The sequence below is a fragment of the Egretta garzetta genome, unplaced genomic scaffold (genome assembly GCF_000687185.1).
Source record: "Egretta garzetta isolate BGI_Z169 unplaced genomic scaffold, ASM68718v1 scaffold149, whole genome shotgun sequence".
NCBI lineage: Eukaryota > Metazoa > Chordata > Aves > Pelecaniformes > Ardeidae > Egretta > Egretta garzetta.
In genome coordinates, this window is record NW_009269998.1 from 466,037 (window position 1) to 477,396 (window position 11,360).

Sequence of the window (11,360 nt, forward strand, 5' to 3'; positions counted from 1 at the left end):
CGGGGGCAGCGCGCCCCGCTGCGGGCGGAGAGCTGCCGGGGCTGGGCCCCGCAAGTGCGAGGTTACCTCTGGGAGACACCTCGGGCGCTTGAAACTTTGATTTCACGGAAAGTTTGGGCAATATTTTTTTTTCCCCCGCTTTTCTTTCCTTATTTCATTTTAGGATTCTGGAGATGGTGTTTCTGAGCTAAGGGAGTGGAGACCGGTGATTTACAGACGGCGCACGGACACCCTCTGGTTGCTCCTCTTCTTTCTCTTCTGGGCAGGTTTGGTAAGCGCGCTTTTTTTTTCTGAAAGCAAAAACCAGACCCAAAGTTACTGTCGCTCTGCCCGGTGACACGCTAAACCTGAACCGAAATGATCATGGGCACGGGTGTTAGGTCCCGGGACAGAGCTGACCGCTGCGGCGGTGCAGGGTGACTGCCGCATCTGTCACACAGGCTTTTAAATCCTTCCCCTGTTCCTTAGGTGCCGTGTAAGTGCAGGGCTGGGTTATTTACAATTTGCTTTTTTTTGTAAATTAGTCCAGCCTCTGCCTGGGCTCTTATTCCTACTTACTCACTGTAGTCTTGCTATCTCGCAGCGTGTCTGTCTGATGTCATATCAGGTCGCTGTCCTGCGCTTAGAACAGCGTATGAGCTTTTGGGAACAGGTCTTGTCTTTCTCAAGCGTGAATGTTTTTTTTCATGATATGTCTGAGGCTACTTGGGATTCTCGTGCTTACGCTATTAATCAGTTTTCAATTCAGTTCCTAAGAACTCTTCTAAGAGAAGCTAAGGCAGCAGAACGCATACGCTTTTTGAATACTGCACAAGCTGAAGCTGAGCTTTGTCAACAGGATAGGGTTTTTTTTTTTCCATGGTGTCTCATGCTTAGCGCTTTGATCAGTGGAGGGAATGCCAAAAATTAAACCTGCCAAATGGTGAGGAGTTAGGAGGTTTGTTTGTTTTCTCTCACAGTTTTTATCACGCAGTTTCTGTGAAGCTGCTTACTGCATACGTGCATTTGCTTTCTTTTGTTTGATCTTATTTTTAACAGATTAAAAAAGTTTTGGTGACACTGGTTTTGTTTGCATAGTGGAAGTTTGATCTTATTTTTAACAGATTAAAAAAATTTTGGTGACACTGGTTTTGTTTGCATAGTGGAAAAAAACCTGAAACCACATTTGTAACTCTGTGGAAATGCCTATCGCTGGCAGGTATAGACACACCCCTCCAGCAGTCGTACAGCCATCTATTACTTAATATTTATGGCTTGTATCCAGCATTCTGCACTTAAAAACCCCAGTGGTTCGCATGCACAAGCAGTGTTTGCTGTACTGATGGCGATGGACCTGTAATGTCCACCTTTAGAAGGAATGCCAGAATGTCTCTGAGAGTATATTTCAGCCTGACTTACAATGCCAGCTCATTTCTCCTTTTCCTTCTGAGAGAGATTTAATTATTAACAAATATTTGCTATGCAAATAAACTGGATCTGAAAATATTTTGTTACTGTAACAAATCTCACGGATGCAAGTAGTATGTCAGCTTTAATTGTGGAGTCTTTATAAAGATCTCCATCTGAGACTGCATTAACATGCAGTCATAATTTTTAAAAAAACCCTATTATTTAACTAGTTAGACTGCAAACATATCAGCAAAAATGAGAGTACACTGGGGACTGAGGAAGCACGTACTTACATGTTTGTGTATGAGACTCAATTTTTCCCCAGACCCCATCTTTAGTCACCAGTGTTAAAGGTAGAGTAACAAATAAAGGCTCTAAACCTTAAGTAAGAAAGCAGTTGTGCTGGATCTGATAGGTGCAGTCTGTCTCCAGCACAGCTGATACTTGGCAATATCCATGCCAAGTAGTTGTGGTTAATGTGGGACGGAGAAGACTCGCTGCTGCCAGCGGTTGGCCCGTAGCCACGGAGCCCAGTGTGTTGTCCTTGGTGTGTGTGAAATGTGGTTTACACCCCATGGGACAGAGGAGGGGACTGAGTCACTGCCGCCTTCAATAGCTGGAGTGCTGTGAATAAGCCTTGGGGTAAAGCAGCGCTCAGGGCTTCACCGCCTTCCCAGAAAGGAGGATTGCTGCTTCTCGGCACTCAAAAAGGTTTTTCCGAGGGGAGTTTTGGTCCTCATGGGGGGACGCGAGCAGGGTTTAAGCTGCGTTCCTAAGCAGGGTGTCTTATGTTGACCAAGTGTTGCTGCTGCTTGGCCGACAGAGGTGCTTAGCTGCCCCTGGGGTTTACAGGGAGCTGATCTGCTGGGGTTTTGATCCCACTGCAGAGCATTTGAAAGATCAGTGCAGCCTCACCTGAGTCCCTGGTGTGGCCCTATCCAGGTTTTTCACACCTGTTAAAGAATGCATCTTCCTGAAATTTCAGGTAACATGCATTTTAATTATACTTCCTGTGTTTAAAATAAACCTCGGATTAAATTTGCTAGCAGCTGCAAGGGCTGAACGTTACAGCAGACACGTTGCCCAGGTGTGTCTTGAAGGGCACTCTGAAAAACGAGAAGCACATGTGAAAAATTAGCATTTGAGTGACCTTGCCTAGCGACACACAGCAGCTTTGGTAGAGGCAGTGTTCAGCACCTTATTACTGCTTTCCTATTATTTTAATCAGGACCCCTGTCTAGCTTCTCCTGTGATACTCTGCTTAATTTATATACTTTCAGCAACAGATGAGGGAAAACTCTAAGGAGGCATGAGGGCCAAACTTGTCCATATGACTTGCTCCAGCCTCATGCAGAGGGGTGAATTTTAGATTTAACCGTTTGCTTCCACAAGACAAAAATGCATGGGTTAAAAGGAGTATTTACTGAATGGGAAGGAACAGCTATCGTAGCATGATTTCACATTAAAAAATATTTTGACAGATGTTTATAACTGGCTATGCTGTGATGGCTGGTGCCGCAGAAAGGCTTGTGCTTGGATATGACAGCTTTGGGAACGTATGTGGTAGGAGGAACACTCCTGTAAAAGGGGCACCCCTTTCTGGAAAGGACATGACTAATAAAAAGTAAGTACATCCGATAATGTCTAAACAAATCAAATGTTTGAGAACTTAATAAGATACATGTCTCCTAGTTGTCGAGCATATACATATGTGTAAAGGTACATGCTTATACTGAAAGGCAAAAAAAAGGTGCGAAAATCATGAGTGAAACTGAAAAGTTAAGATGGAATTTGAAAATGTTCTACGTTGTTATGCTGGCTGCTTCTTAAAGAGGATCTTAAACGGGACTTCGGCCAAACTAGCAGTTGTTCTGTGTGGCAAATCTTTGCACTTAAGGAAGTTTGAATCATAGAATCGTTTAGGTTGGAAAAGACCTTTCAGATCATCAAGTCCAACTGGTACCCTAACCCTGCCATCCACCGCTAAACCCTGGCCCTAAACACCTCATCTGCCTGGCTTTTAAATCCCCCCAGGGACGGGGACTCGACCACCTCCCTGGGCAAAGTTGGATGGTGAAGTTCCTCGTCATTCTGCTGACTTCCATGAACTAGTGCTTGTAGAGTGGCACCACCTTGGCAGCTTCTGATCCCATTTAAGAACACAAAATGAAGTGTAAAAATGTGGCATGTTCTCAAGTTACTTCTTAACTTCTGACTTCAAACTCAGGGGTTTTTTCCATTATGTGTGGAAAAAGAGTTTCATTCGCTTTGTAGCGCTTTAAAAAGATGGAAAGAAGGCTCGGAATTTAAACCTATAACACCCAGAAAGCTTGTTTTTTGAAAAGAGGATCTTTTTTTCTTTCTAGGTATGTGTTCTTTCTGAATTCATGCAGCCTGGAAATGCAAAGCCTCAAAATCAGTTCAGTTTCCTTGTGCGTGTCTAGTTGTCCACAAGAGCAACTCAACTCTTTGGAAGACCTCCAGAGTTTTGCAAGGAATAATGGTGTGCAACAGGGAATATGAATATCTCAGTGTATCTGTAGAACAGTTGAGCAGCTTTCACTTTGTTATTCTTACGTTTGCTATGCTAGGGAGTCATTTCTTACCATTAATTTCCTGCGCAGTCCATGGCAACAGAAAATAAAATGTCTTGTTTCTGCTTTATTTCAAAGCCATAGTTTCTAGAAATGTTACAGCTCTCTTATGCAAATTCAAACATTGCTGATTAATTCCTGCACAATGCTGAGAACATCCAGCAGAAAACTGTCTGCTGAGGATAAACTAGTGTAGTCTGGTGGGGGTGCCAGTGAATGAACAGAGCTCATATGCTATTTGAGACACTTGCCCATCTGCTTCTTTTACGTTGAATTAAAACTATGGTGGAATTATTAACTCTGGAGATACGCAAATGTGTTTATCCCTTTAGACATCAGGTCCCAAAGTTTACTATTCCACCTACAATTTTTTTTTTATTGTATTCTGGTGTTCAAGATGGATATGATATCAGAAGTAGCTGTTGCTGCAGTTCCAGTTCATTCATGTCCAACATATAAATAAAATAACCTGTAGCCTAACCCTTATTCCATAGGCTGTGCATAAATTGCAGACCATATGAATATTAGTGGCTATTTTTATTGGGATGTCAAAATTCCGTTCTTTTTTGTTTTGATGTTTTGTTTGACAAGGGTTGCTATTTCAATGGACAGCATTGATGTTAATTTAATTTTGGGGTATTTTGCCATCATTTGGTATGTGCGGAAAGCTGTAAACACCTGTGATACAAGTATTTTCAGGGTAACTGAATATGATCGCATGAAATTGCGTCCACATGCTAAAACTGCTTGCGTGTTTATCTCGAGGGAGAGGGCAGTATTGCGTTTTGAACGGCTTGAATGCATCCAGCCTTTCTTTCCCAGCTTTAGATAATGGAGCAGAGCGTCCTTAGCAGAGTACCTGGTAGTATTTAGCCTAGAGCCCAGAAAACATCAAGTTTCTGGGTAGATAAATACTCTGCTCTAAATCATGAGGGGCCTAGTTCTCGTGCAGTTTTTGTCGTTTTAGGTTTTTCTGTTATCTTAATGAGGAGGAGTTTAGAGCTAAAATATCGTGCTGTGAGACAAACAGTGTGCCTGCCCTCCAAGGAAGATCTGTAAATGGTAATTCTGGTTAAGGCTAGAAGGCAGAAGATTCCGCAGAGGTTGCTTTAGATTTACCCAGTTAACTAATTTGTTATTTACATTCCCACTGGAGAGTATGAGGGGTGAATATGGCCTGCTAAGGGATCAAAGCAGAAGCGTAAACAAAACTTAATTGATAAAGCGTTTTTCTCTAAAACTTTAACTAACATTAGGTTACCTTTTTTTTTTTTTTTCCCCTCCTTCTTAGGTTCTTGTCTTTGCGTTTACAACCTGAATATTTCCAGTTATACGCTAACTCCAAAGGCAGCTGAGCTGTGTCCCACACTGCCAGTTCCACCAAGGTAACGATTACTGGGTACTTCATAACACCCTTGAGTCCAAACAGCTTCTTAAGGATTGTTCCTTCCTCACTTTTTGTGTTTGACTTCGTGCCTTACAGTCAGAGATATTTTTTTTATTTATTTATTTTTGTGCATGTATCCTTATAAGTTCTCATGTGTGCCTGTGAACACGGCAGTGCCCTGTCCCACAGCATGAACAAGGACTGCATTCCCTCCATTCCAGGGTGGAGACCCTTTAGAGATTTTTCCTCTCCAAATCAGGGGAAAAGCACTCCATATGAGCAGTGACTTCTTTCCTGCACGGACTTTTGCTCTCTCCCTGAATGCCAAGGAACTGTGGTCTTGGGCCTTGCTTACTGTCCTGAACCCAGACATTTCCACCAGAATTATTTCATAGCCAGCTGGCTCAAAGCACAGGTCTGTGGATGGTACCGTCTTTAACGTTTGGCATTTGTGAGTCAAAATCCTTAAACCCATGATTTTAAATTCCACTGTGTCATGAAAATACAGCAAAGAATTGGAAACTGCATGTTTGCTATGCTAAGTCATCTGCTCTGAACAAGAGAAAACAGAAGAAAAAGGCAAACAGAAGAGAGCAGGAGACACACAAAAACATCCCATACAGTGGATCAAAGGAGAGCATGTAAATCGATGAAAAAAACATGGCCTATTTTATGTATTTCTTCAACTTTTTAGGGTTTTTTCTGTTTGGCAAGGAACTCAGCAAAGTTATTAATCTTGCACAGTAATATTTCATAGTAGAAGCAAAGCTGGTCAGGGAAGTTTTTAACTGTTGATGAACAAGCCCCTCCTTTTTAGATATGAATATGACTTTGACTGCTGTAGTGCAGCATTGCCAAAATGGGACAATAAATCCCAGCTTGTCTGGGAGGTGCCAGATAACCTCATATGTGAATACTTGGTGGTGTTAATTGTACCTTACAAGCATTGTTTTCATGTGGCTTTTTGCATTGTTTTTATGATACTTAAGCATTCTAAGTGTTTGTGATCTAGAATTACCTACAACAACATAGCTTACAGCTGTGTTAGCATGAGTTTAGGTTTTACATAAACACATGGGAGCAAAGCAGGTGGAACCAGACTAGAATGGGAATAGGACCTGCATAGAACCATTGAATTGCTTAGGTGGGAAAAGCCCTTTAAGATCGTTAAGCCCAACTATTCCCCTAACCCTGCCATCCCACCACTAAACCCTGTCCTTAAGCACCTCGTCTGCCCTGCTTTTAAATCCCCGCAGGGATGGGGACTCGACCCCTTCCCTGAGCAGCCCCTTCCAGTGCTTGACAGCCCTTTCAGGGAAGAAATTTTTCCTCCTGTTCAACCAAAACCTGCCCTGGCACAACTTGAGGCTGTTTCCCCTCATCCCATCGCCTGTTCCCTGGGAGCAGAGCCTGACACACACAGCCCCCCCCCACATCTCCCCCCTCCTCTCAGGCAGTTGTAGGGAGCGATGAGTGGCCACACCACTCCTGATACAAGCCGTGATTCTGTTGGCCCTCTTGGCCACCTGGGCATACTACGTGCTGGTGGTGACTAAGGTAGTAGTTCATTTTTTTGTCCAGGTTGACCTTGAATGGATATTCTGGTATAGTGATACAGACGTGATGCTGCTAGGCGTTCATTTTGCAGGTGAAACATAAAACCACCCTTTGTAACAGACCCAGGTCCTACGCCCAGGGCCCCGTTGTGTCCAACTCCGTGTGCCAGGTCTCCTCCTGGGCGGGGAGGGTGCCTGCCAGGTTATGGATCAGACTGGCCGTGGCTGCAAAATTGCATTGAGGATGCCGGCAAGGCACTGCAGAGGGCTTGAAAGAGAGCAGTGGCGTGGATCTCTGTGGGTTTGAAACTGTTTGTCCAGCAATTAATATGTTTTACTATCTTTGTTTTTAACCTTCCAGTAAATCTTTTCCATTATTTAATCGATGTGTTCCACAAAATCCTGAGTGCTATTCCAAATATGCATCTGTCTTAATAAGTATGGTTAATGAAATGGATGTTTTTCACCGAATTCTGAGTGGAATATTGGCAGGAAGAGATACTGTGATAGGACTGATTGTCCTTGCACTAGGTAAGGTTATAAATAAAAAGTGAGTGATGATATTTGTTTAAAATGTGAGGTTTCAAATGTTTATATTAACTTTATATTTTTAATTTAAAGGTAACCTTTTTCATATGTTTGGGGCAGAGTTGTTTTTAAGAAAGAGTGATTGTGTTTTACCAGGAGGCATTTAACAGGCTGATGAAATATGGCTCTATGAAATATCAGATTCTTTGTCCCTTGATATGGTCATATATCTCAGTTCAGGGGACTGTAAGAAATTGTTGATGAAAAAAAATGGCATCGGCATGAACATTTCATCTTAAATCTTATACAAAATATTATTGAAAAGCTAATAATTCCCAGCATGAAATATTTTGGGTTTAAGTTCATTATTAGTACAGGTAACTGTGTATTTTGAATATTAAGAAGGTTTCTGGCTTTACTAAATGCTGTTGCTTTTGAGACCACTGTTTAAAAATAGAAGCCTAAATTCTGCAAGAACCTTGAATTTATCTTTAAAGCAGATAAGAGTTAAGTTAAATGGGTTGTAACACTCACAATAAACTTACTTTGTGTATTTTTCAGCCTTCTCTTTTATACTGGTTTTGGCCTTCAGATTCATTCGCACGCTTCTGGTCCATACTTTGATGGCACTGGTTGTATTCGGGTTGTTATGTGAGTATATTTACCTTTTAGCGTAGGCTTAGCTAAGTGGATCATCTCGCTGAACTGAAGGAGGGGCAGCTGAACAAACAGCTATTCTTTTTCTCCGTGGCCATCCTCAGTAACCTTAAGCTTACCACAGCCATCTCCAAGCTGAGCCCTGCCTGCCTTTGGGTGCCAAGGTCTGGCTGCGCTGTTCCAGCCGCTGAGTGTTGGGATGATGATGATTTTTTTATTTTTGTACAGCTGCCTGGAAACAACATTTCTTTTGGCAGATGAATGCAGTTATTAAAATGCTACTGTTTCAAAGAAAGTTCAGCGAAGTTTTACATTGCCTGCTTTAGGAAGGGAGAGCTGTAGGAATGTGTCCAGCTAAAATAAACTTGTCATTCCGTGAAAGTTGGCTTTGTATCTCCTCGATGAAATTACGTGCCTGAGCTTTAGGCTAGCTGCGAGAAAACCAAACATTCTGCTGCGGTTTTACCTCAGACTAACAGACCATTATGTGAATTTTCTCTGTGATAGCGCGCCTCTCTGCTACGTGAAGGTCTTCCTGAGCTGAGCTTGGCTTAGGCGGGAGGGCGAGAGGCGCGGGAGGGAGCCAGGCAGACGTCAGCCGGCCGAGAGCAGCGGGCTGCAGCCGGGGAGCGCTGCCCGCTTCATCCTGCTCTTGTCTGCTCAGTTGTCTCAGGCGTTCTCTGGTGGCTCTATTACGACTACAGCAACAATCCCAGCACCGAACTGGAAACTGAAAAGGAAAACGTAAAATTCCTACTTGGATATGCGATCTTCTCAACAACAGTTACCGTAAGTAGCATTTTACCCTAAGCAATGGCGGACAACTTGAACTGCAGTGGTTCTCTGGCAGTAAAAATAATTCCTCGTTCCTTTCAGAATTGAAAATGAGAATTGATTATAAGATTGGCTTACGCTCATTTAAATTTATATCTTCATTGTGAAATGTGTTTGTCAGCACAGGGCTCTGCCATACTTCAACCCTGTACAAGCAGTGTTAACATTGGTGGTGTAGGCATGCGAGAACTGTGTTCCATCCCCATTCTTCCCAGGATCAGCTAACTGGAGAATCATGTTAAGCAAATGGAGCAGCAGTGGCTTGCTATGAACATGAGATTTGCGGATTCAGCCTACCCTGGCAGTAGGAGAAACGGATGGCAGCAGTTTTAGACAACAAAAGGGGTAGTGAAGCCCAGGCAGTAGTGTCTAGGCCCCAAATCATGGGGTTAAATTCTGCTTTTCTCTCATTGGCCTTGTTTTCCAACAGAAAATCTGAGCGTGGCTTGCAACTTTTACAATGATTTTTTTTTCCCACTCTGATGTTGCAATGTTAAAGGAGTCATTGCTCAATGTGAGCATACAGACAACTTGTACTTCACGAGACATTTGTCAAAATGATTGTTCTGTTTTCTTAAAGCAGAGGTAGGATCCATAGATTGGAATTCACCGGATATGAACAGTCTGACAGTTTACAGTGACAAGTACAAATGTGTCACGGATCAGGTTTGGTTTTTTTATATCCTCTGTAAGTCATGACCTTTTTACTTCTGTTGATACCAAAGGGGTAGTACGAAAGGTTCCTTTATATGCACGTGTGTTCCAGTGCAACCGACTGTCGTTTGCAGAGCTGTGGGAACATCCACTGCTGCAGGTTACGCTTCTCTTCCGAGCTGGTGGCTTCTTTCTAGAGCAGGCGAGAAAACTGGTGAAGCAACTGCTACTGGTTGCATTTATTATTTTATAGATGCCAACCTCTCTTTTAATTGCTGTTCCTGGTTCCTTGTCATATACAAAGAACTGGGGACATCGTGGGGTTTTTGACTTAGGGTTTTGTTGGTGGTAGTTTTTTACTTGAGGGGAAAAAACCCAATTTATGTAAATGAGGTTTCATTTTATGTCTGCTTTGCTTCATACACACACAGCTCTGAAATTAGTTTGGTTGTGCTACCGTCCTTTCTGCGGAACCACTGCGAACAGTGGCAAGCTGACCTGAGTAGGAAGAAAGTTTAAATGTTCATGACATACAGGGTACGTGAGAGGAATGTACAGTGTGTAATGTCCATTTGTGTTCAGTGTAAAGCAAAACAGGCTGTTTCCCATCGGGTGAATTACAGTTTTATGAATTCTCCTTTTAACTTTTACAATGATTTTTTTTTTCCCACTCTGATGTTGCAATGTTAAAGGAGTCATTGCTCAATGTGAGCATACAGACAAATTTGTACTTCACGAGACATTTGTCAAAATGATTGTTCTGTTTTCTTAAAGCAGAGGTAGGATCCATAGATTGGAATTCACCGGATATGAACAGTCTGACAGTTTACAGTGACAAGTACAAATGTGTCACGGATCAGGTTTGGTTTTTTTATATCCTCTGTAAGTCATGACCTTTTTACTTCTGTTGATACCAAAGGGGTAGTACGAAAGGTTCCTTTATATGCACGTGTGTTCCAGTGCAACCGACTGTCGTTTGCAGAGCTGTGGGAACATCCACTGCTGCAGGTTACGCTTCTCTTCCGAGCTGGTGGCTTCTTTCTAGAGCAGGCGAGAAAACTGGTGAAGCAACTGCTACTGGTTGCATTTATTATTTTATAGATGCCAACCTCTCTTTTAATTGCTGTTCCTGGTTCCTTGTCATATACAAAGAACTGGGGACATCGTGGGGTTTTTGACTTAGGGTTTTGTTGGTGGTAGTTTTTTACTTGAGGGGAAAAAACCCAATTTATGTAAATGAGGTTTCATTTTATGTCTGCTTTGCTTCATACACACACAGCTCTGAAATTAGTTTGGTTGTGCTACCGTCCTTTCTGCGGAACCACTGCGAACAGTGGCAAGCTGACCTGAGTAGGAAGAAAGTTTAAATGTTCATGACATACAGGGTACGTGAGAGGAATGTACAGTGTGTAATGTCCATTTGTGTTCAGTGTAAAGCAAAACAGGCTGTTTCCCATCGGGTGAATTACAGTTTTATGAATTCTCCTTTTGTTTTAAAGAAACAGTAGTAATGATTTCAGAAAAATCAGATTTTAATCCACAGGCTCTTTGAGAATATAGGCAATGTCTCAGAAAGCTTTTCCGGTGCGCAGTTAAGTTTGTGTAAAGTGCCTTGTGTCTTTGTGAAATCTGTACCCCCCGATCCCACATTTGACAGCTCTGCTACTTTTCTTAAGGCAAAAACCCCAACAATTTGTCTTTTTATTTCCTGGAACAGGTTGTGCTGCTTTCCCTTATACTTGTACTAAGAAAGAGGCTTCA

General features: G+C 42.5%; 1 protein-coding gene across 1 annotated transcript in view; it reads left to right on the plus strand.

The window, feature by feature from the left end:
• Nucleotides 1-11,360, plus strand: part of SLC44A3 (solute carrier family 44 member 3) — a 49,151-nt gene that overhangs the window by 5,247 nt on the left and 32,544 nt on the right. Inside the window, exons 4-11 of the mRNA XM_009647523.2 lie at nucleotides 164-271; nucleotides 2,871-3,013; nucleotides 3,756-3,892; nucleotides 5,275-5,368; nucleotides 7,288-7,457; nucleotides 8,016-8,105; nucleotides 8,776-8,900; nucleotides 11,317-11,360. The exon at nucleotides 11,317-11,360 is cut by the window's right edge and continues 143 nt beyond it. Of these exons, the coding sequence (XP_009645818.2) occupies nucleotides 164-271; nucleotides 2,871-3,013; nucleotides 3,756-3,892; nucleotides 5,275-5,368; nucleotides 7,288-7,457; nucleotides 8,016-8,105; nucleotides 8,776-8,900; nucleotides 11,317-11,360 (911 nt within the window). The remainder of the gene's footprint in view (nucleotides 1-163; nucleotides 272-2,870; nucleotides 3,014-3,755; nucleotides 3,893-5,274; nucleotides 5,369-7,287; nucleotides 7,458-8,015; nucleotides 8,106-8,775; nucleotides 8,901-11,316) is intronic.